We start from the raw sequence: 26,159 nt of genomic DNA, 5'->3' as shown, positions 1-26,159 counted from the left end.
AAATTTTTTTTTATCAGAAAGGCGACCTGAAAGTACAATTTGGTGTTAAAGGGCTAAGTATCACAAACTAGCCTAGAGTGCAAAAAAATGAGTAAACACTTTAATATCCCATTCTCTTTTAACTGGTTTATTCTTTTGGTTATTTTGATAAAATTTGGATCTAAAAAAATAAATCTTAATAACTGTACAATTGTGATAAATGTGTTACCTGCTCGATAACCGCTGACCCCACTGCTGGTTATCTTATTTTCTGGCCGTGTTGTAATCTTACACAGTGAAGTATCAAAAATAAAATGAAACAAAACACAAACTCTAACACATTCTACAAATATCAGTTGCACTCTGTTTGGGTGTGTGTGTGACACCATCGATCCTCTGCACGCTAAGGTTCACATCTATGTCTTCTACTGAGGTCGTGTTCATCAGTTGCCATCAACTCCTCTTGATTTACTCCGAGCCATGATCTGCCTTCGACAATGTCCAATTGGACAATGCCCTCAAGTGGCACTTGTCAGCCGTCACACCCAAGACCATCTCTAATTGTTTCTAACCATTGTAAACTGTTCCTATTTCCTTTACCTCTCCACGAGGGCAGAGTTAGACACCAGGGTCCTTTTTTTTAATGTGGAGAGAAGGAACAAAAATAAAAATTGTCTCAGTCGTGAAGGATTTCTCCTCCGAGAGAGAACAAAAATTGAAGTTTAGCATCAGGACAGATACTACACTTTGATCTTGGTTTGAAGGTCAAAAAAAAAAAATTGTTGCAAAACTCATTGCAACTCTTAAAAATGACCGTAAACTAACACCATATTGACCTTTTTTGTACCAATAATCGCCACACTTGGATCAACAACCTCACACCAGCTTTTTGCTTGCCTTGGTGAACAACTTCTTATCCATTGTCTTTTTACCAACTCTATTTCATATACCTTTATTCACCTGATAAACCTATGTCCCCTTTCTTTCATCATACTACTTTTTCTTTTTCTCCTCGCCCCTCCCTCCCTACCAAGTGTTCACAATAATATCACAATTCTTTCTCATGAGTCACAATTTTTCCAAGTATATATATTGAGTAAGATGATTGATAATTTATAATTAAAAATTAAAAATCGGTTTCACAAGGAAGAACAAACAAAATCAATAAATTGTACGATCGTTTCGGAAACAATGTTTTTATTGAGATAGACAATAAGTCTTGGAGAATAATTTTATCAGATAGTTTTGAAACAAAGTCTCCTCATCAGCAAAAATATTGAGTGTTTTTTTTTTTTTTTAAGACATTTTTGTTTGTTCTTCCTTGTGAAACCGATTTTTCATTTTTAATTTTAATTATAAATTATCAATCATCTTACTTAATATTAAAATAGCTCTAGGATATATATGCCTATCGAGCTTATTATATATCTACATTACAACGATCACTGTTTTCTTTTCTTTTAATTGTATTAATGAATTTACTAATACATTAAAATATACTCTGCTCTTTACTGTTGTTCTAATCCCCTTAATATATATATATATATATATATATATATATATATATATAAAATGGAAATAACACTGAAACATAGAATCCAAATAATACGAATAATCAAACCTCACCTCAAAAATTCAAAAACATAAAAATCAACAGTCCATGCTGCTACAAATTTAAGTAGTTGCTTTTAAAAAAAATGCATAGTTGCGTTGTAGTTAAGTTTTGTTTGCTGTTGGCTGATATGAAACAGTAAAAAATTTACTTTACTTTATGAGTTATATATATATATATATATATATATATATATATATATATATATATGACGGAGAGAGAGCCCGGTGTTTTTTTTTTTTTTATGTGTGTGTCAACTGTCTAGTGAGTTTTTCTCAAAAAGACTAACTGTTTTCTCTAAACTTCCATTAATATGAGAATTAAAATTCTCAAATTGCAAACATGTCAAAAACGCCATTGACAGCCATTTTTTCTGCTGTGAACTTTTTCATTGGTTGACAAGAATTTGCCATCACGTTATGTTTATTTTATCATGTTTAGATGACTGTGATGGCACTTTCTATAAACATTGGCCTGGTATGCTTTGATTCAAAGAGCCGAACTGTGTGGACATTTACACACACACACATGCATACGCACTAGCAAGGCTACTTGGCATTGCTCAGAATGATGGATAACAAACTTTTTTTTAAAACTTCTCTCTTTCTCTAATCTATCAACCTATCCTCCTTCCTCTTTCTCTCTTTTTTTTCCACTTACCCTCTCTCTCTCTCTCTCTCTCTCTCTCTCTCTCTCTCTTCCCCCCTATCTCTTTTTCTATCTAGCTGCTTGTTGGGTTTGTCGGGAGTATTTACATTGAGAGGATACAAGGGCTTTTAGTTCGTTGGAGCATCTACCACTAAAATACTTGTAAAACAGTCTAGGGATCTCTACTGTGAAGGGGTGGGATTTAGCTACTTGTTGGGTTTGTTGGGGGTATTTACGTCGAGGGGGTTCAAGTGCTTGCAGTTCGTCAGAGTATTCACCGTTAAAGTACTTGTAGAACAGGCAGAAGGATGCAACATTTCGTCGATGGGACAGAGGCTGAAGCCTAGCTGACAGTTCAGGACCTATTAGGTTGGTGACTCTCTTTTGAACCCTGTCCAGAAGTGAGACTAGTAGCAGCCCAAACGTGACAACAATACTCCATACATGGTCGAATAGTGGCCTTAAAATGGTACAGAATGCTTTCAGGTGCAAATAACTTTCTAGCATGGTAGAAAGAGCCCACCTTCCTCTCGGCAGCCTTGGAACTGCCCTTGATGTATGGGTTCCAACTTGTGTTCCCTGTGAACGTTAAGCCGAGGAGTTTGAATGAACTACTTTCAGGCAATGTATCATTAGCCATAACTATTAGTGGTTGAGAAAGTTTCTTGTAATTATTAAAGGAAACAAGCTTAGTCTTGGCAGTATTGAACGTTACCATCCATTTTTGACCCCATTCCATTAGACTGAAGGTCTTCCTCTAGGGTTTCTGTCATTGATTTGGATATGTGTTCATTCATTTTCCCCTGATGCTTGTTATAGAGCATGGTGTCATCAGTAAATATACCTATCTCAGAGACAATTTTATCAGCAAGGTCCTTTATGAATATCAGGAATAATAAATCTCCAAGGATTGACCCCCTCCTTCCCCTGAGGTACACTGCATTTATATCATATTGTTTAGATGTATGACCATCGAGGACAACCTGGATTCTTCTCTTATTTAAGAATGATTTAATTATGTTAAGTATTTGTCAAGTAATACCATACAATCTGATTTTCATGAAAAGACCATCATGCCATACTCTGTCAAAGGCCTCAGATATATCTAGGGCTACTGCCCTAGCCAGACCTGACTTATCCAGTGCATGATATATACATTCAGAGATTAGTTAGGAAATCTGCAGTAGAACGGGCTTGCCTAAATCCATATTGTTGGTCGGACAGAAGTTTAGCACTGTAAGGTGGTGGACTAGAGTTTGACTTATTATGGACACAAATATTTTAACAAAAAGCGGGAGGAGGCTAATAGGGCGATAATTTAATAAGTCAGTTCTTTTGCCAGAATTCTTGTAAACTGTTACCACAGAAGCAGTTTTCCAGCAATCAAGAAAGCAAGATTCATTAAGGCATTTGTTGAAAAGTTTAGAGAGAACTGGAGCAACCTCAGCAGAGCATTATTTTTAATAGTACAGCTGGAATGAGGTCAAATCCACATGCTTTTGAGATATCTAGGTTTTTTATGATATCATGTACTTGAGAAGGTGTGATTTTCAGATCTAATGTGGTTTCTGTCTGCAAAGGAAAATCAGGAAGTTAATGGTTTGCCGGATCCGATGTAGAATTTGAAGCAAACCGACAGGAAAGCATGTTAACCTTCTCGGTTTCCATGCAAACAACTTCATATTTGGATAGTGGGGGAATCGTTGATTGCCCATTATTTACTATACTGTTGTAGATTTTCCAGAAATCATAAATTCCTAATTTCTGCACTTCAATGCATTTTTCTGGTGGTTTCAGTGTATTTTTTCTTAGCTGTTGCTATTTCTTTGTTGCAATTATTTCTAGCTTCTATAAACTTTTGTCTGTTCGTACTGGACTTATGTCAGATGAATCTGTGGTATGCATGTTGCCTTTGAGGCAGTTGCACAAGTAGATGGAAAGAATTCGGCAGAGTGGGTTTGCTATAGAATTGTTAAATGAAGGCGTTTGCGTCCTTTTATTTATTATTTATTTATTTGTTCATTTTTTCGTTTATTTTTACTTCGTTTTTTTTTTCTGTTTCTTGTTACTTTTACTACTAAGGGTACTTTTAAGAGTCTGTGTGTTTATCACCATTCTTACCTATATACGTGTGTGTGTATGCTCTTACGTATATTAAGTGCAGTTCAATGTTATGTGTGTGTGTTTATGTTCTTATCCTTACACCATTTCTTGCCTTAAAAGTCTTCGAGACGTGTATGTGCCATACTGTGTATAATGCGTACATACCTGGTTGCCTTGGCCAGCGGATGATGCCTTCTTGGACACTGGTCTCTATCTCGTGAGGAGTGGTCACTGCAGACAGACTCATTAATGACAACAAGATGGATTTGAAGCTTCAATCTTTTATTTCAAGGCAAGCTTATCATCTCAAACCTTGGTTGTCGGGAGAGACCTGAAATCTCCGATCTGCATTCCTCTGCTGTCTAAACCACTCTCCGCCCATGTGGTCATCAACTGGAAGCCTACGACCACAATTCCCGTGTCACCCCTAATTTCTGGTGCATTCTCTCTAGGTTGATACCTGTCAAACCTAACCTTTTGTGACCCGGCCAACTCGCTGATGGGAAACCTAAAATATGCTTATATAAATTCTATTTCTAAAACTACCTATATAGCAATTAAGCTGGGATTCCCAATACTACAGAATTTCTGTGTGGAAACACGTGCTTCAGTTAACGCTTTGAACCATTCAGTGGTTTCATTTGCACACTGTTCTGCAGGAAGAGAAGATATTTCCCCATGGAGCATCTCTGATGAGAAACTTGATGGCATCTCAGTCAACCTTCTTATAGTACCTTGTTGTTTTGAGCAATGGCTCTTCAGCTTGGGGTCAAGAGTTTATGGCAGTTTCTACCATGACCACAGATTCTCTAGTCAAGGAGAGGGTGTTTTGAATATAGATTCCAAGTCCATAGATTTGTCTGTCTGAGTCCTTACAGCAAAGTGGAAGATAACCAGGCATGTTAAAGTGGTTAGAGGTGATGGAGGAATGTAGGTTAGTTCCACTACTAGGAGAAATGATTTAACATCATCTAAATTAGTTCTAAGCCCGTAGATATTTGTGAATGCAAGCCTCAAGGGAGGAAACGGATTGATTTTGTTTGAATTTACACCTAGTTTAATTATAATTTTTTGATTGAACTGTCATTTTACTTTATTTAAGTTTCAGTTTTAGGGTGACAGGTGCTGGACAAAGTGGTTGTGTAAAATACCAAACATGCAACACAAGTAAATCAGCCGACTCCTCATCTACACTGGAGATGGGTGCAGGGTTCATTTCCATTTACAACATGGCACTACAACCATCACAGTATATACAACTGATGATGGAGCAGCCACTCTAAACGCTACCAAAGAGTTAGGGCTCCTGTACTGTGAGTCGGAATACAGCAGCCAAACAAACTGTCAAACTGGTACCCTCAACCCGTCAGACAAAAATCAGCCCTATCCAATTGCATTGGCATATCATTCAAGCACCCTCAAGATTCCCAGTTTTAGGGGATGGGAATGTGGCGGAAATGGGGAATGGCATTCATTGCCCTAGTCAGGAAACAAGGTTAAATATTGAGTGTTTATGTCAAGTCCCTGTGATCGCACCTCTGTGCCTGGCTAATAGGCAAAGAAGGAGTATGAAAACTGGGCAATAGACAGAGCCTATCTACTCCTTAAGCAGTTTAGGTTTGCAAACCGGTGATTTGTTTGAGTCACCAGCTCTAGGAAGATCGTCAGCCAGGACTGAAAATCCCTCCCTTCTTCTTTATTTAGTGCCATGATGTATGAGGTCCTAAACCAGGTATTTCAGTGTCCCTGCATGGGTAGTTATGATTGAGTTAGTACTAAAGGTTTTATATCTATTGAAAAGTTACACTCCTCCAAATAATTGAAAAGAATTTTACCATGCTTTCTATTACATTGTTAATGGAAAAGAGGGGGTAAGTCAAAAAACATGCAATGGAAGCATCTAGATTTGCAAATGGTTGATTTAAGAGAGGACTTAATAAAAAAATATTGTTCGTATATTAGTTTAAGAAAAGGATAAAATGTTAAAATATGATTCAAAGTGATATTAAGAATTAAGACAACATTTGATGCACAAACTATTTAAGTCGATAGGAGGGTTAGTAAAATGTATCTATTCAATATAGATTTAAATAATAATATAACTACATTTCACACAGGTATAACTGGACGTAAAGGTATAAGCTATGCAAATTAAATATAAATAGCAATATGGACATATTTACAGTAGATACGAACATATAAAACTTGTAGATATTAAGTAAAGTTCTTCTGGCTTCTAACATTTAAAGATAAATCCTATTTTTATTCAAATTCAGAAATGTATTTTGTATAACCATGAGTATCTGCTCATTTTTTTTATTAATTTGAATTAGAAGAAATGATTCAAACTAAGAGATTCCATGAACAAAGCTTCTTTCTTAGAACTGCACGCCTGTCTGTTCCGTCTGCCTGCTTCCCACCTGACTACAACCTGGATGTCTTCAAGTTCAACGTAAACAAATTCCTGATGAACCGCCCCCTTAAGTAGACACTTTTATTAAATTCCCACACTAACGTACTGTACATGCAATAACCCTTATCCTTGAGTGGCTTCCGGGCCTTGATAAGTGGTGATCACCTTGTAAAATAAATTTAAAAAAAAAGGTTAAAATACTACATTAGTGTATATTAAGATTCAAAAGATGGTGTAAGGTATGATTAAGGGTTAAAATAATGGCTATAGTGCAGAATGTCTTGCAGTCAAAATAATTTTCTATTTTCAAACTAGTAAAGATTTTTTTCTGTTTTGGTGGTGATGGAATTTGATTACAGGCATTCTAGACAAAAAGAAAACGGAAGAAAAACAAAAGAAAAAATTTTATTATGTAATAATTTGACTTTTTTTTTTTGTTTTATTTTTTAAATGTTTTTGTTTTATCTGTAGGGACCGACCAAAACTTGTGTTCTTTGATTTGCTGGCCTGTTCAAAAATGGGACATGATGTTGCTAAATTTGGATGCCCAACCCCACAGGTACTTGAGGCTTTTTTTTTTTTTTAACACCATCTTTAATTTTATTTGTATACAATTATTGCAAAATTAATTTTTAAGGTATTAACCTAAGGGGTCTGTAAAAAAAAAAAAAAAAAAAAAAAGGCAATGATTTTAGATTTTGAAATCTAAGAAAAACACAATTTCTGGAATTATTAAACAAAAAATCCAAAAATCCAACCGAAATGAAAATGTAGCAGTTGTTATTAGCAAATTAATTTTGCTTGTAATTTTTTTGATGATATGGAAATATGACAAGAAATATGATTTTAAGATAATTCTCATGCAGTCAAGCACGAGTTTTTAAATAAAAAATTTAAAAATTAAAAGAAAAATTTTATTTTTTATTTTTATTTTTTTTGAAACGTAATAAGTTGAACGCCTAATGTGCTACCTTAAAGGCTTTAATGTTTGGAGAGGCATGTCTGGCTATCCATATCTTATGTCATTGAGTGTAGTTATTCTTGTAATAGAAAAACCTTGTTATCTGAAAGCAAAAAAAAAAAAAAAAAATGTGGCAGCACCAGTCCAGCTCTAAATTTGAAAAGAAATATTAAAATATTTGTTGTTTTTAAACAGATAACATGGATTTGTCTAAGTAATTGGGTGGGTGGGGGGGTCTGTACAATGTACCTGTGACGTAAAGAAAATATAACCAAAACTCTGGTAAATTGAGCAACTAATTTTATTCCTATAAAGAAAATAATTTTTAAGCAAATTTTTCTAGTGCACTTGTGTTAAGAATGGCTTTCTAAAATCTTCCAAGTTTGAATTATGTTGAGTTCTTTTCCTTGTTTTCAGACTGTTTTCAAGATGGCATCATGATATGTACGTATGCATTTATAGCAAGGGGAGTTAATTGAGACCAACTAAAGAATATTATTTTCTCTTCATTTCAGATGTGTGTGAAGGAATGTCCCTCAACCAATTATGTCTACTTGGAGTCGGTCATGAAAGAAAGAAAAATGAAAAATAAGAAATTAAAGAGTGAACGTGATAAACTTGTTTGTAAATATGGAGTGGACAGAATGGCAGTAAGTATTCGGATATTTTACTTTCTTAGATGCATTTTTTTATTTTCAAAAATGTTCAATACTTGTGTAAAACTTTTAAGTAAATACAATTATATGAACATTGCAAGGAGTCTACGTGGATCGATCAATATTTTGACATTTCCATGTTGTCGTCAAGACCCCAAATAAATCTCAGTCAGAAAATAATTTTAGAATAAAAAATTTTATTTTATAAAATGCAGTCGAAAATATAAAGAGAAGAAAGAGCAATCACATTATTACTTCTTTGATTTTTAGGAAGACAAAGAACTCTCCTTCCCCACACACATTGGTCATCTCACCCATATATGTATATTTGGGGCTTACCCATTTACTTTCCCCTCACTCCATCATACTCAAGTCTACCCATGACGGGCCATAAATTAATTAGATCCCACACTATTTAATTCCTGTAAATAGATAAATATATAAATAACTAGGTGATCCAGACATATGGAAACTTTTTTTTTCAGTAAACAACATATATATATGACAAAAACTCTATATTCCAAATTCCAAGATGTTGTTCATCTTACTATTTATTTCATTCAGTATGTTCAATTCTTGACAGCACCTGTTTTGTAGCACAGAAACAATCATATAATTATTATGCCAATATTTTAATATTTTCTGCCAGTCAAACAAATTCGCAACTCACATAAGCCATGAAAGCCAACAAACGTTGTTTGATCGTGAAAATAATTATATCATATTCTAAAAATTCTAATATATATATATATATATATATATATATATATATATATATATATATATATATATATATATATATACACACTATGAGCCTTGTTAGGAATGACCCATTAGTGCAAAAGAAGTCCTTGTTACATAACACAAAATTTTTTGATTCCTGTTTATCTTATTCAAAGAGTAATGATTGCAAGGGGAGACAATTTGTGTTTTGCATTAATTTACAGCATAATGGAATAAGTGTCAAGCAGAAAATAGCTTCCAGATATAATTTTGTTCTCTTACAAAAAAAATAAGTGTGCGAATAGTTTATGACTTTTTTTAGTGCAGAAAAATTATTTAAAATATGATTTTATAAATAGTAAAAGAAATGTTTTTTTTTATTTATGAAAATATTTAATGAAAATGATTATATATTTAATGAAAATGATTGTAATTAAAAATATTTAATGAAAATGATTATAATTAAAAATATTTAATGAAAATGATTGTAATTGAAAATATTTAATGAAAATGATTGTAATTGAAAATATTTAATGAAAATGATTGTAATTGAAAATATTTAATGAAAATGATTGTAATTAAAAATATTTAATGAAAAATGATTGTAATTAAAAATATTTAATGAAAATGATTGTAATTAAAAATATTTAATGAAAATGATTGTAACTAAAAATATTTAATGAAAATGATTGTAATTGAAAAATATTTAATGAAAATGATTGTAATTGAAAAATATTTAATGAAAATGATTGTAATTGAAAAATATTTAATGAAAATGATTGTAATCAAAAAATATTTAATGAAGAATGATTGTAATTAAAAATATTTAATGAAAAATGATTGTAATTAAAAATATTTAATGAAAAATGATTGTAATTAAAAATATTCAATACAATGATTTTAATTTGAAAAAGTAGCTTCATATGTAAGATTTTTAATTAATTATTTTCAGTAATTATTTTTATAATTAAGTCTTACATTTCCTAAATTAAGTCAATTTTTTAAAATATATTTTTTTTAATTCACAATTTCAATAAATGTTTTTATTTCATAAAACTTTTTTATGATATTTTAAAAATTATATCAAACCACATTAATGAGTTATTATTTTTGTAAGAATAAAATGTGTAAAAAAAATATCTTGTATTGCCGAAATTAACTCTTTCATTAAATATTTTTTAACTTAAATAAGTCTTTAATTATTTTTGTAAAAAAGAAAGTATTTAAAATACCCCCCCAAAGAAAATAAACAACATAGAAACTGTTTGAATACTTTTATTTTAAACCAAAATTAGAAGTCAATTATATTTGGAAGATATTTTGGCCTAACACCTTTTTTCCACTAAATTTGAGTCAAGACTTATTCTGTTATTATGTTAATTGGTTTCAAAGTAAGCAACTCTGTTTCTTTCTCTTTTAGGAAAGCATTACTGATTTGGTAAAATCCGGAAAATGTGCTGCCTACTATATCAAGTCGATGTCTGGTAAGTGCATTTTGTCATACAACAAATCAAACTAAAGAAAAGATGAATCCACATAGTCTTGGAAACAGAAGATATGTTGAGATTTAAAGATGTTATATGAGGCTATTTTGATGAGTTTATTACTGAAATTGGCAGTAAAGCAAAATTGAACTAAATGTGTGAAGCAGAAAAGCCTGGAATGGGCTCAGCTGGATAAGTAGCATTACAAGTTGATTTTTTTCTTTTTAGATAATTGTTATTTTATCAACTTGCATGAAAAGAGCTATGTAAAAGATGCTTAAAACCGTTTGAATTATGCAAATGCCATCAATAGTTCAAAAGTTATGAGAATTTTAAGTGCCAAAATTTATGCCTTTCCATGGACATTTTTCTTTAGAAAAAGTGGGTTAAATTACGGACCTCAACATTTCAAGAAATTCAGTAATTTTGCCAATTTATTTTTCAAGCTATTCTCATGAAACTTTGCAGTCTTATGTAAAATTGTGTGCTCTTTCTGATTATGCAGTCAAATTTGATTTATCTCTTTACCATAAGCCATGAATTATAAATTAAGATGTACAAATTTCAATTTATTTAAAACTGCCACATGGTATCATAGTGGGTGTCTATTCATGAATAAGTATTATAGTGGTATTTAAATATAACTTTATTGAGAATAGGCATTTTCCTGCCTCCTCACCAAAGGAGAGCTTAATCTTGGGTGTAGCCATTGAAAGCCAAAAGAGCATTCATGGCTGGTATTTACTACTCCCCTCAAAGAAAAAAATATTGAGTAGATATGAATTAATCTAAAATTTTTCATATAAATTTTGGATTTCTGTAAAAGGTGGAAATTCCCATAGTCGACCAGAACTTATGCATTTTGGGACCAGTCCAATTTTCAATTTTGTAAATCCTCTCTATCTGGCCTAAAAGATCTATTTTCTGAGATGCAACCATAAATCATACTCTACATGAATCCTGGATGTAGCTTTCACAGTACCAGGATACTAGGAATCCTGATAAACAACAACTATATATTCACCAGTCGATGGTAATTTTTGTCATTTCTATTCTATCGTTTTACTAAGAATTCAACTATGTAAACAAAGAAATAAAACGGTAATTTTTTACGTTGTTTCCACCTTAGCATGTAAAATGATTACTTTTATAGGTTTTGGGGTATGCTGAAAACGAATATCGCATTTAAATTTTCTGCAAATAAGTAGTTTTCCAGATATTAAGCAATGTCATTTCTTATGTTATCGCTGATGGTCATCTTGGTACACGGGAGCGCGCAAACGTAACCCTGAGAAACTATGTGCAAACGCATGTACCAAGATGGCCACCAGCGATAACATAAGAAATAACATTGCCTAATATCCAGAAAGGTACTTATTTGCAGAAAATTTAAATGCGATATTCGTTTTCAGCATACCCAAAAACCTTAAAAGATAGTCATTTTAAAGAAAAATGTTAAAGTGAAAACAAGGTAAAAATTTACAAAATGCATCCCAATGAAATTCTTTATTGAACCGCCTAATTATTATTATTATTGTTATTATTATTATTATTATTATTATTATTATTATTTAGATATCCTCAGTTAAAAAAAAAACAGGTTCTTTTTACAGATTCGAAAAAATGGTCTTGACAATGAGTTAAAAATAAGTTCAAGTTTCACAATATATTTTATTTAATTGTTAGGTGAAAGTACAGAATAGTTAAAACATCCTTCCTACCCCATGTTAAGAATGGGTTTCTAAATAATAACATTATTATTTCAGCATGGTAGTATAAGTGTACAAGTGCCTTTTATTTGTTATATATTTGGGTTTTTTTTGTTTTTTCTTGTTTTGTTTTTTTACCACTTAAAAACAAACACATGTACTTAGTACATTTTGCTGTTTTTTAACGCTTTTAGTACATGTGTACTAAAAGCGTTAAAACCAACAAATTAGTATTGTTTGGAAATCAAATTTAAAAAACTTGATAATAATTTTTTTAAATTGACAAACTCAGAATAAAAAATGAAACTTTTTCTGCTTTGATTTTGAAAGAAGAAAAAAGTTTTCTATTTTTGAAGAGAATACAAACTCCTAAATAGCATAGCTAACTATCGCTGTCATCGTTTCCCTTAAAGCAGATTTAAATTTTTATAAAAGATAACATTTTAAAGAAATTTCCGCACAATTAATAATTATCAAATATTTACATATTATGCATGAAAATATTTCTGAAACTATTACCTATACGAAAATGGATGATATATACCGATTTATCTTATCAATTTTGAAATATTCTTTGTCAACTTTGCTCAGTTGTAACTTTGCTTCCTGTGGTCGTAAAAATTAGTCAAAGTCCAGTAGAGATGGACTTCTATGCTTATATAACCTGCAAAATTTCAGCCATATCCAATCAAATTTAACCCCGCGCATATGTATCCAAACGTAACATATGACATGTAAACATTGAAAAAACAGATTCCTTTTTGTTGTCGTAATTTTTTTCATTTTTAAATTGGCGCATAAAAGAAAAATACATTAACATCATTGGAATGCTTATTCTATTCTCTTTCCATCAATATAATTCTTTTAAAAATTGACCAACAAATAAAAAAGATATGACTTGTTGAAGCACATTAGGTATGTAATATTGCTGATGCCCACAAAAATACAGCATATGCTTGTAATGCTAGATAAGATATAAGTGATCTGGAAGTCAACTCTTGCTACCAAGATGAAATGTGAAAGCCATTGTTGCAGGTACAGCCTAATCACGTTGACACCAGGTGCTGTATGTGCTCTCTGCTTATCTCTGCATTGTTTCCAGACGTCCTAGACTTCCCCTTTCCACTGGATTCAAACAGTACCGATTCAAGAAAGGTGTGGTTAGGGATTGCAACCCTTGTCTCACAACTACATGTGCAGCTGCCTCTACATTGGGTATCCTTTATCTTTCGAGACTGAACGGAGGCGTCGACTGTTACATCAGTTTTTGTATATGGAAGTAGAAGCTAGACTTTTTCCAAAAAATTGAAAATGTTGTGGAAATTCCACAGCGGCATCTTTCATGTGTAATATATTACTGCTAGGCATTCTGTAGACGTACAGTGTGAATGGAAACTTTGCAATATTATTGGACCTATTTACTATGCCTCCCCACGGGACAGAGTTAGACACCAGGGTCGTTTTTTAACGTGGAGAAAAGGTACAAAAATAAAAATTTTCTCAGTCGTGAAGGATTTCTCCTCCACTGAAAGAGAACAAGAAATAGAAGTGCAGCATCTGAAGAACAGATGGTATTTATTTGCTCCCCCACCGAGCAAATTAGGCACAAGACCAATTTTTAATGTGAGGAGTAAAGGGAGGGGGAAGGGAAAGGGGGGACCAGCTCCCGAGAGGTGGGAAATGGGAGCTGGTTAAAGGTCAGGCATGTGGGGTTGCCCCCACATCTGGTCTTTGCTAGTCATAGCTAGTCCTAGCTAGTCATAGCTTGCAGTATCTGCCGGAACAGATGGTATTTATTTGCTCCCCCACCGAGCAAATTAGGCACAAGGCCAATTTTTAATGTGAGGAGTGAAGGGAGGGGGAAGGGAAAAAGGGGACCAGCTCCCGAGAGGTGGGAAATGGAAGCTGGTTAAAGGTCAGGCATGTGGGGTTGCCCCCACATCTGGTCTTTGCTAGTCATAGCTAGTCATAGCTTGCAGTATCTGCCGGAACAGATGGTATTTATTTGCTCCCCCACTTAGCAAATTAGGCACAAGGCCGTTTTTAATGTGAGGTAAAAACCAGCTCCCCTAAAAGTAGGCAAAAAGGGGGCACTCTGGTTACCAAAAATAATAATTGTCCCAGTATAGAGGGTTTCCCCTCCATTGACTGGTACAAATTATCTTAAGTGCAGTATCTGCCGGAACAGATGGTATTTATTTGCTCCCCCACTGAGCAAATTAGGCACAAGGCCGTTTTTAATGTGAGGTAAAAACCAGCTCCCCTAAAAGTAGGCAAAAAGGGGGCACTCTGGTTACCAAAAATAATAATTGTCCCAGTATAGAGGGTTTTTATTTAAATGCTGCCCACATCAGCATTATGTGGCACAAGGCCGGAAAGTGGGAACCCCGCAGGCTCCCCTAAAGGAGGGGCACTCCTGCAATTTTAAAAATTGCCTGAGTAACCCCGTCGGCATTCCCTGGTCGGGGCGCCTCAGGCAGCAAGCAATAAACTTGCCCCACCAGAAAGCCCGGTGGCAAGGCCTGGGAGGGTGGACCTCCTAGGTATTACCCAGGCGGTTCCCAGTATAGAGGGTTTCCCCTCCATTGACTGGTACAAATTATCTTAAGTGCAGCATCTGCCGGAACAGATACTACACTTTGATCTTGTAGCCCTTTTGCTAAAACTGTAAAAGTATTTATCTAAGTAATCTGGTTAATCTAGTGTCAGAATATATCTGGTTATTACGGTTTATATCCAATATCCTTATGGGAGTCTGTGATATATTTCCATTGTATGGACGCCCGGCGTGAACGGAAACCCCACAATATCATCATACCATCTTTAGACAGATGGTATAATGATCCAAAATGAGAAGACATTGAAGGTATAATTTAGTTTCACCTACAGCCCAAAAGCGACATTTTTAAAAAAAAATTTTTTTTTTTTTACATTGCGTCTTCTGTGATCGGGAGATTCTATTTATTAAAAAAGGAGGATAGAAGATGATGGCATGCTAAAAACATTAAATTAGCATATCTATATACTAATTTAATATCCGTAGTATGTTATCACCTTCTATCATCCTTTTTAATAAATAGGATCTCCCGATCGAATAATTTATAATCTAGAAACCATGACATGTGTACGTATGTTAAAGGTGCTATGATATTAATATATAGATTACCCAGTAATGGCTGATGGAACAAACCAAGCAACCCCCATGGATTAAATAAAGGGGTCTGTTCAAAAGTATAAATTCCACGAGTTCAACAAGCCACACATGAAGAAGTTCGGATATTATATCAGTTGAAACGTTACGAAAATCCAAGATGAGAACAATCGTTCAAATAATTAAAATGAATTTGAAAAATGATTTTCATGAATTTTTCTTTTGTCGTATTTCAGTTGCCCGCCGATGTATTCCAGCCATTTTTAATGCCCGCAATTTTCACGATAACCTGATGAGCGGAAATTCTAATATTGTTCTAGAAAATGTTGATGGCCTAAAGATCACACCCCATTCTCTTGATGAAGCTACCAGGTATGTTTGTTGTTTGGTCATTTGTCCTTAAACAGTTAATCTGGACACCAAAAATTATGGGAAATTATCAAGTAAAATTTTAATAAAAAATAAAATTAATTTACTATTTAGAGTCCGCAGATTTTGAATCACAAGATCGCATGACATCTTGAAATTAGATGAAGGGAGATAATCTTATATGGCTTAAAGATGCATAATGGCGTTGCTTTATAATATACACAGAAATATGAGCAAGAAATTAAAGTGCTTCTAAATATTGAATTTCAAGTAAAACATACCATATTAAGCGCTTTCTATCGGACGCACTGATAGAAAGCGCTTAAGAATATGGCTGAACAACTTTTGGGCACCATTTTATACAACGTACCAGCTGAAATAAAAAAAGACTGCTCAGCAAATGAAAAAGATATCCAGAAAAATTGAAAAAAAAGAATAACTGTGTTGTGCTTTTATATATATATATATATATTAGTCCTCGTGCGAGAGAGCAGGACACAAAATGTTTTAAATAATAATAATAATAATAGAATAACAATAACAAACACTTTCACTGGCGAGGACTACGATTGACTGTAACCAGTTATACACTCCTTTTGAAAATTTCATCTCTATTTTTCTTGTTATGTACTGAATATTTGTTTATGAAACCTATATGAAATATGTTCCTTATTAAAATTTAAAGATTTTCTATTCTGAAAGAAGTTTAAAAAAATTTAATCTAAAAAAAGTTATTTTAAAGTTTTTGTTAAAAAAAAAATCAGATTTTCTCATTATTCAGACCTGTATTACAAAGAGGGGGTTGCAAAAAATGAGTTGTGGTGTGAGGAGAAATACAAACTGAAATAGAGAGAAGGAGAGTTTTAAAATATAATCTTAAAAAGATAAGATACAAGTTAGAAAAGCATTTCATCCAAGGCATGAAAATTGTTAAACAAAATGTTTTTACTATAGGCTTTAAAAATAAAGGTACAAGATTCAATTTGAAATTTATTTATCTTTAAAGTGCACTTTTATACATTTTACAAAGTAAGGTATAAAAATTTAATTTAAATTTAATCAAAAAATTATCTTGGATTTATTTTCTGTGATGTACATTTTGTTGCAATTTAAAAACATTATCTTTCATCTAGCAATTAATGATATAAATATAAAATTTTCAATGATTTTTTTAAAAGTGCAATAAAATGTACATTATATAAAATAAATCCAAGGTAATTTTTTGATTCAATTTAAATTAAATTTTTATACCTTACTTTGTAAAATTTATAAAAGTGCACTTTGAAGATAAATAAATTTCAAATTGAATCTTGTGCCTTTATTTTTAAAGCCTATAGTAAAAACATATTGTTTAACAATTTTCATGCCTTGGATGACATGCTTTTCTAACTTGTATATATATAAATATATATGTATGTATGTATATGTAGTCATCCACATACAGTAGTGTTTTGTTGTATTACAACTCCTCAGTGCGGGTAGATTAGCATCTTTCCCTAGTTGAGGATTGAACCTTCAACCATCACATTGATAGTCAGAAATTTTAACCACTGGTCCGTTGGGTCATTGTTCACAAACTAGTGGGTGATGCTCTTTTCTCTTCCCTGCAACCTCTCTCCCATAGGAGAGACGTTGTGAGCCTGTCTTTGTTTTATCGTTACTACCATGGCAGGTGCTCGTCTGAACTCCAATCTCTGGTCCCCCCTCGTCAATCTTTCACGATAAACACCCGCCTAGCTGAAACCACTATCAAAAATTTTCCCCACTCCTTATCTGTGCCAAAATCAAAACGTAGATTGCATGAACAAAGCTTCTTTCTTAGAAGTGCACGCCTGTGGAACTCTGTTCCGGTTGCCTGTTTCCCACCTGACTACAACCTGGATGTCTTCAAGTCCAATGTGAACAAATTCCTGATGAACCGCCTCTTTAAGTAAGACACTTTATCAAATCTCCAACACTAACGTACTATACACACAATAACCTTTATCCCCGAGTGGCTTCCAGGCCTTAATAAGTGGTGACTACCTTGTAAAAAAAAAAAAATTCACCCTTGTCCGTTTGTCTGTCTGCACTTTCCTCAATAACTATGCCTTGGAATTTTTTGAAATTTTGCACAAACATTAAACATGATATGAGTAAAAAAATAACAGAACAGATTTTCTGGGAAAACTCCGGTTGCTCCCCCTACGAGTGCCTTTCGGGTTAAAATGGCTACAATTGACACTTTTGTGCTTATTAAAAAAAATTGATGCCTTGGATTTTTATAAAACTTTCTGAAAAGTTGTAACTGATTTCTAAAAATTTTCTTTGTCTATACTTCGCGATAACTCTTGGTTGTGCCCTTTGGGCTCTTTTAGGGCTAATAAAAACACTCCATTTTTGGGACTATTTTACTATATTTGTCCAAAATTTTTTGTGTATGTCTATTTAGCAGTTTTGCATGGTGCTGAACTCAAATTTAAATATGTTAAGATCTTGGGAACTTCTGGGGCTAAATGAGAGAAAGGGGGGGTGCAAATGATGGACTTAGCTATTTTTGGTGCAGAACTCAAATTTACATATGTTAAGGCCTAAAACTGCACTGTTTGTTCATTTTCACCAGGATTTGAATTCCCTGGGGACTTTTGGGTTTAAACAAACAAACAAACAAACAAACAGTGGGCCTTGCTTTATAGCCAATTAAGTAGAGAGCGAGATACATTTATGACAGTGCTCTACCCAAAGGGGGGGGATTAAAATATAAAATATACACATATTTATATAAAATTGATGCCGATTAAAGATAAAAAAAAAAAAACTATAACCTATATACAAAAACCTATCAAGATACTAAAAGCTCTACACGGATAAGTGGAGCAATTAATATTAGAAATAAAAGATGAGAATTCAAAGTTAAATAGAACTCCTCATCAGATCAATAAGGAAAAAAGAAAAAAAAACCTTTTTAGACCATGATATTTCTAAGTCTAATGCTTCTTATCACAAAAGGAGAAAAATGGCCAAAATCATATATACAAAAAAAGCTGGCATAAGGACAAAAGAAATTAAATAGACACTACATGAGAAGATATAAAAAATCGATACTTGTGCAAATTTTGAACCGAACAGATCTAAGCGTTTGCTAGTAATCTGACATATGATGCTGATCAGCCAATCAGAGTACGCGGAAATGAGCAGGACTTTCAGATAAATATTGGAAGAGAAAATTATAAAAACAAGTGAAGCATGCATGGTCCCCCCCAGGAGTGCACAGTGAACGCGGCATAAAAAAAATTGACTAAGTTCAGCATATGCTACCCATTCCCATTTAACCCCAAAAGTCCCCAGGGGATTCAAATCCTGGTGAAAATGAACAAACGGTGCAGTTTTAGGCCTTAACATAAATAAATTTGAGTTCTGCACCATGCAAAAAAAGAAACAGTCAAGTCCATCATTTGCACCCCCCCTTTCCCTCATTTAGCCCCAGAAGTTCCCAAGGCCTTAACATATTTAAATTTGAGTTCAGCACCATGCAAAACTGCTAAATAGGCATACACAAAAAATTTTGGACAAATATAGTAAAATAGTCCCAAAAATGGAGTGTTTTTATTAGCCTGAAAAGAGCCCAAAGGGCACACCCAAGAGTTATCACGAAGTATAGACAAAGAAAATTTTTAGAAATCAGTTACAACTTTTCAGAAAGTTTTATAAAAATCCAAGGCATCAATTTTTTTTAATAAGCACAAAAGTGTCAATTTTAGCCATTTTAACCCGAAAGGCACTCGTAGGGGGAGCAACCGGAGTTTTCCCAGAAAATCTGTTCTGTTATTTTTTACTCATATCATGTTTAATGTGCAAAATTTCAAAAAATTCAAAAAAGTCCAAGGCATAGTTATTGAGGAAAGTGCAGACAGACAAACGGACAAGGATGAATTTACAGGTCCACCCTCCTTTTGTCGGGAGGGGGGGGGTTCTAACAAAACTAAAAAATAAAAGAAACAAGATGTTACATGGAAAGCATGGAGACTAACAACACTATGAATTTATTAATGTGAAACAAACAACTGCAGACACCTCCAAAAAGTAGTTTTTTTTTTTATCAAAATAAGAAATTAATCGGATCCCCAAAAGAATTGCATTATATTTGACGTTAGATGCATCAATGCAAAGAAAAGCTCTGTAAGCGATAAATGTGGCTGGAGGTGCACAAATCTTTTCTTACAATTTTCTTAGAAAAAAAAAAAAACAGGAGAAGGGTTTTAAAAGCTTTTCTTGCAATTTTCTTTGATAAAAAAGAAAACTTTTAACCCTACAAAAATACTCAAAAATAAAAATATTTTTGCTTCTTTTGAACTTTTTAAAAACCGTTTGAAAGATAATCTCCGTATAAAATGCATAGATTGTTTAAAAATTTTTTTTTTTGTTTGCTAAACATCGAAAATGAAAACGAAAAATGCAAAAAATAAAAATGGTTATTGTACCCCCATCCCCTCTAAAGATGTCTGTCATGAAACATTGAATGATTAATAAAACAAAATTACAGTAAGTAATTGTTTTTTTTTTTCTTTATTATTTCTACAATTTCCATTTATTGTTCTTTCTGTTTTGTAACATTGTTAAGATTTGATCATCAGCAATGCTTGGCATAATCTGGTAGTTGATGTTATGTTCCTGGCAAAGCCAAGCGGATGCTTAGATCCATTCCAGTTTAAATTCTGCACAAGTACCAAAAAATAATAAGGAAGATACAAAAAGGAGAGACATCAAAAACATTAAAAATACATAAAAAAATATAAAAACATTAAAAATACATAAAAAAATATAAAAACATTAAAAATACATAAAAAAAATATAAAAACATTAAAAATACATAAAAAAAATATAAAAACATTAAAAATACATAAAAAATATAAAAACATTAAAAATACATAAAAAAATATATAAAAACATTAAAAATACATAAAAAAATATAAAAACATTAAAAATACATAAAAAAATATAAAAACATTAAAAATACATAAAAAAAATATAAAAACATTAAAAATACATAAAAAAATATAAAAACATTAAAAATACATAAAAAAATATAAAAACATTAAAAATACATAAAAAAATATAAAAACATTAAAAATACATAAAAAAATATAAAAACATTAAAAATACATAAAAAAATATAAAAACATTAAAAATACATAAAAAAAATATAAAAACATTAAAAATACATAAAAAAAATATAAAAACATTAAAAATACATAAAAAAAATATAAAAACATTAAAAATACATAAAAAAAATATGAAAACATTAAAAATACATAAAAAAATATGAAAACATTAAAAATACATAAAAAAATATAAAAACATTAAAAATACATAAAAAAATATAAAAACATTAAAAATACATAAAAAAATATATAAAATCATTAAAAATACATAAAAAAAATATAAAATCATTAAAAATACATAAAAAATATAAAAACATTAAAAATACATAAAAAAAATATAAAAACATTAAAAATACATAAAAAAATATAAAAACATTAAAAATACATAAAAAAATATAAAAACATTAAAAATACATAAAAAAATATAAAAACATTAAAAATACATTAAAAAAAATATAAAAACATTCACATGCCTAATTCTTTGGAGATAAAGGTAATCACTTTTATACTTTATTTTTGACAGATACCTCAGTGAATTCTACAAATTCCATGAATACGGAGAGATGATTTACAGTGATGTCAAGGGATCCTGGCTCCTAATTCTTGTGTAAGTCGTCGTTGTCATCGTCATCATCATCATCATTTTAATGTCCATTTTGCATGCAAGCATGTGTTGAACAGAGTTCAGAAATTTACTTCCAAACTGAACGGATCTTTATTTATGCCTCTTTCTCTTTATCCTTGTTCATCATTTTATCTCATGTTTTTTTTTTTTTTGCCTTCCCCTGCCAACCGACCCTGTTACCTCAACTGTTCTACATCTACTAACCCAATCATTCTCATCCATTCTTTCACCATATTCGATTTAACGTCTGTTTTACATGCTGGCATGTGTTGGACTGCTTTTAAAAATTGATTTCCAAACAAACATATCTCTGACCAGGTCTTTATTTATCCCTCGTTTTCTCAAATTGGTCTGTGTAATTTTATCATTTATTTCCTATTTTAACTCAACACAAGAACACTCATTCATTCTTTTATTGGTGTATTTGGTTTAACGTAAATTATTTATTTTTTGTAAATTTCTTTTTTTGTATACTTTCTTTTTTTTGTATAATAGCAGTTCAGCCCTGATTTGCTTGGGCCCTATGTACTGTTCATAACTTATATATGTTTGACTCATGTCCAGGTAACCTACATTTAAAATTTCAAGTGTTTGGACTCAAAATTGGCGGAGGAGTTTGGCAGAGTCTGCAAAGGTCTACGCTTTCAACTATGACTTCTTGTCAGCCAAATTTTCACCCAAAAACTGAATAAAAAGCTTGCTGCATGTCTAAATACCCTTTTATGTAAAATTTTAAATGTTTAGACCCAAAATTGACTGAATAGTTTGCAATGGTCAAATCTTTTGAACTTTGACCTCTTGGCAACCAAGTTTTCAGTCAAAAACTGATTAAAAAGCTTGCCCTATCTCTGATTACCCTTTATGTAAAATTTCAAATGTTTAGACCAAACATTGGCTGAGTTATTTGGTAAAGACCACAGAGATCAATTTTTTTTTTTTAATTTTGACCCCTTAACATTTATTGTTTTGGGCTCAAATCCAATTAAAAGGTTTGATCCATATCCAAGTAACCTACATCTAAAATTTCAAGTGTTTAGACCCAAACTTAGTGGTTTGGTAAAGTTTTCAAAGGTCAAATCGTTGAATTTTGACCTCTTGACAGCCAAATTTCTCGCCGAAAACTGATTAAAAAAGATTTTCCCAAATCTTGAGTCTGTAGACTGAAAACTGACAGTAGTTTGGTAGGGAAATATGTAAACACACACACACACACACACACACACACACACACACTTTTATAGATATATATATATTTTCTTTTTGTATATTCTTTTATAAACTTTTTCTATTTTATAAGTTTTTTTTTCTTTTAGTAAATTTTTTTGTTTTTGGTAAATTTTTCATTTTTTTTATAAATCTTTCTTTTATTTTGTAATTTTTTATTTGGTAAATTTTTCTTTTTCATAAAGTTTGGGAAAATTTTTCTTATTTTTTTTGTTTTCTTTCGGAATTTTTTTCTCTTTCAGTTCAATTTAGAAGGAAGTTAAAATAATGACACGCGTGTGAAAATTAAGTTGTGTAAATTTGATTTTCTTTTTGCAGTTGTTTCTTGATTGCGGTTGGTATCTCCCTCTTTTGGGTCATTCTCCTACGTTGGTTGGCATCTGTTCTCATAATTGTCACAATCATTACCTTCCTTGGACTTCTTGGATTCAGTAAGTATGAAAGACAACTCTGCAGAGTTATCCATTGTTTTCATTTCTTCAGATGTATATTTCCTAATAGGTCTTTTCTCAGCTTGGAAAGACAGGTTTTGGTCTAGCATCTATTTCCAGTCTTGTAGCGTTAAACAAAGTGGATTACCTGAACTTCTGTAGAGATTACAGAGTTCAGGGAAAAAAAGGCATTTGTGTGATTTTGGGCATTTTTTTTTTTTTTTCATTTTTAAAGAACTTTTTTCAGAATAGGAAGAAAGGGTGAGGGTGAAATAAATCAAGAAAAATCTGAAAATGTCAATATTTTCGCTTTACTTTTAGGTAAAAAATTCTAATAACACAAAATAAAACATTGATTCATATTATTTGGATTCTTTGGTCTACTGTTCTCATATTGAGTGTCATTTTGATAATGTTTTAGTTGATGTAACCTCCAACCTTCTTTAGGTGTATCATGTTGAACTCAAGGAACATGGATGAACCCTTTATTTACTTTATATTTGAAGTAAATAAAGGGTTCCGTTTAAAATTCCGTCCAGATTCCAGAGTTCAACAGAAAAATTCCAGAGTTCGACATGATACACCTGAAGGTCAGAGGTTACATTGATCAAAACATTATGAAAATGACACTCAAGATGAGAACAGCAGTCTGAAGAATCCAAATAATAATACGAATAACCAATCCTCATCTAAAAAATTCAGAAACATAAAACGTTAATTACGAAGAATTTGCAGATGTCACAAAATGTGCTCAATAGACAAGTTTTTAATAAACAAATTGTGTGATTGGACATCAAACTCTCCAAACATTCTGATATGAGAAAATGTCATATGCCCATGAATATAAAAATATTATAATGTCAGTCAAATAAAACCTGAAAAAATTCTTTCCTAACTGAAAAAATCTTTGAGCATCTTTTTCATTTTTATTACTTGTGTAATACATTTCCTCTCCAGATATGTCTCGGAGGAAGATAAGTCTTTGACACTGCAAAAAAATTGATAGTTTCATTTCTGGTCCAAAGTTTAAAAAAAAAAAAAAAAATATTGTGTATTTTTAATATATTCATATCTATTTTTGGAGAAATCGTTTGAAAAAGTTCAGGGTCTTCTTGATTTGTCTCCCTTTGTTCTTCAAAACTGAAATAAAAAAAAATTGTCTAAAATAACACAAATGCTGAAAAAAATTGTTTGCACTACTTTCTCCAAACACACACACACAGGAGGGTTGTGGCCTGCAGTTTAGGAAATTTATCTTGATTTTAGTTTTTGTTCCCAGTGGCTTCTTATAGCCATAGTAAGGAAACAATTGTGGTGGTGTATCAGTTCTGAGCAATGCTGATTATTTTCCCTTAAATTGTGCTTGAAAGGACCAAAGAATATTACAAATTTATTGTTAGTAGACCTCTCTCATGAATTTCCTATGAAATGGAGAATTTAGCCCCTTCTCCTTCAGTAATCAATGTTTTTATCTTAAAGGTCGAGTAAGAATTAAATATCTTATTTTGGTATAGCGTATGTTACTTGTCTTTCATAATTGTCAACAGTAAATAAATGTGTTAACCGTATTTTTGGTCTCCATCTTTTATGTGTTTAGAATATGGTTAATGCATTTTATAACATTCTGCTGAACATTCAATGCAAAGTGAGAGCATGATAACCATTTGGATTAAATAAAGGGTTTCATTCAAAATCTGTGCAGATTTCTGCGTTTAATTGGGAGGATTTCTGCGTTTGATCAAAAGATTTCTGCATTTGATCAAAAGATTTCTGCGTTTGATCAAAAGATTTCTGCGTTTGATCAAAAGATTTCTGCGTTTGATCAAAAGATTTCTGCGTTTGATCGGAAGGATTTCCGAGTTTAATCGGAAGGATTTCCGAGTTTGATCGGAAGGATTTCCGAGTTTGATCGGAAGGATTTCCGAGTTTGAGCAGTTTAGACTAGCAAAGATACAGTGACAAGGATGACCATAGACACCCCTTCCCCAATTTTTGAGTGGCCTTGTGCCTAATTTTTTGTTTATTACTGTTTTGTTAACTTTTCAGAGTAAATAAAAAAAACATATATAACTCAAGACTTGAGTTTGATCAAAAGACTTCAGAGTTTAACACTAAGATTCCCAGGTTTGACAGTAAGATTCCTGATTTCAAGAGATTCCTGAGTTTGATAGAGAGATTCTGAATTTGACAAAATACACCTAAAGAAGATCGGAGACTACACCAGCCGAAACATTATGAAAATAATGCTTAAGATGAATAATCCAATTGTTTAGAATATATGTTCAATATAGGAACAGTGAAATAAACTAGTATACTTTATAGCTGATGAACGCAAATCAAATATTAATAAATTTTGATTTTACTTTATTTTCAGTTACTTATTACACCTTCAGCACCTACGTTGAACTGAACAATACGAATGTGACAGCTGAATTTGGTCTGGCCCCGGCGTTTGTTGGAAATTTTGAATATTATATTGGACTTAAGCAAACTTGGCTTTTCCTTGGTAAGTTTTTTTTTTTTTTATTCTTGTATATTCTTCTTATGTTAAAAATCAAAAATAAAGAAAAATCTGCATGATGTACAATTTGAGGCAATAAACTTTCAGAGTAGGAGATTCCCCCGCATCGAGTGAATTATACGGTGAAGGTGATAGGATTTTGCTATCAGGTTAATTTTGGATATCTACATCAAGGTATCCCAAACGGTGCTACAAGTTCATCGAAGTATGTTCCATTAAAGTACTCACAAAACAAATGCATGGATGCAATATTGCGGTGATGGGACAGAGGTTGGGGTTTGGTTGACAGTGTGGGATCTATTAGTTTTAGTTTTAAAGATATATTTTTATCAAAATAAAGCAATATTTTCAATAATTTTCTTTTATTAAAATAAAATTACTTCATTAATTTACATGCTTTTTGGTGCAA

The 26,159-nt window shown here is 32.0% G+C and overlaps 1 protein-coding gene across 2 annotated transcripts in view; it reads left to right on the top strand.

Annotated features, from left to right (window-relative positions):
* The window catches only part of LOC145268738 (choline transporter-like protein 2), a 279,161-nt gene that overhangs the window by 197,881 nt on the left and 55,121 nt on the right, over positions 1–26,159 (top strand). For both annotated transcript variants that reach the window (XM_080124322.1, XM_080124323.1), the window contains exons 5-11: positions 7,227–7,314; positions 8,232–8,366; positions 10,516–10,579; positions 15,676–15,811; positions 21,473–21,556; positions 23,117–23,229; positions 25,604–25,735. In XM_080124322.1, the coding sequence (XP_079980448.1) occupies positions 7,227–7,314; positions 8,232–8,366; positions 10,516–10,579; positions 15,676–15,811; positions 21,473–21,556; positions 23,117–23,229; positions 25,604–25,735 (752 nt within the window). The remainder of the gene's footprint in view (positions 1–7,226; positions 7,315–8,231; positions 8,367–10,515; positions 10,580–15,675; positions 15,812–21,472; positions 21,557–23,116; positions 23,230–25,603; positions 25,736–26,159) is intronic.

This window comes from Euprymna scolopes, chromosome 44 (genome assembly GCF_053919585.1).
Source record: "Euprymna scolopes isolate OS-2025 chromosome 44, ASM5391958v1, whole genome shotgun sequence".
In the NCBI taxonomy this organism is placed as follows: Eukaryota; Metazoa; Mollusca; class Cephalopoda; order Sepiida; family Sepiolidae; genus Euprymna; species Euprymna scolopes.
This window is presented reverse-complemented; position numbering and strand designations above follow the sequence as displayed.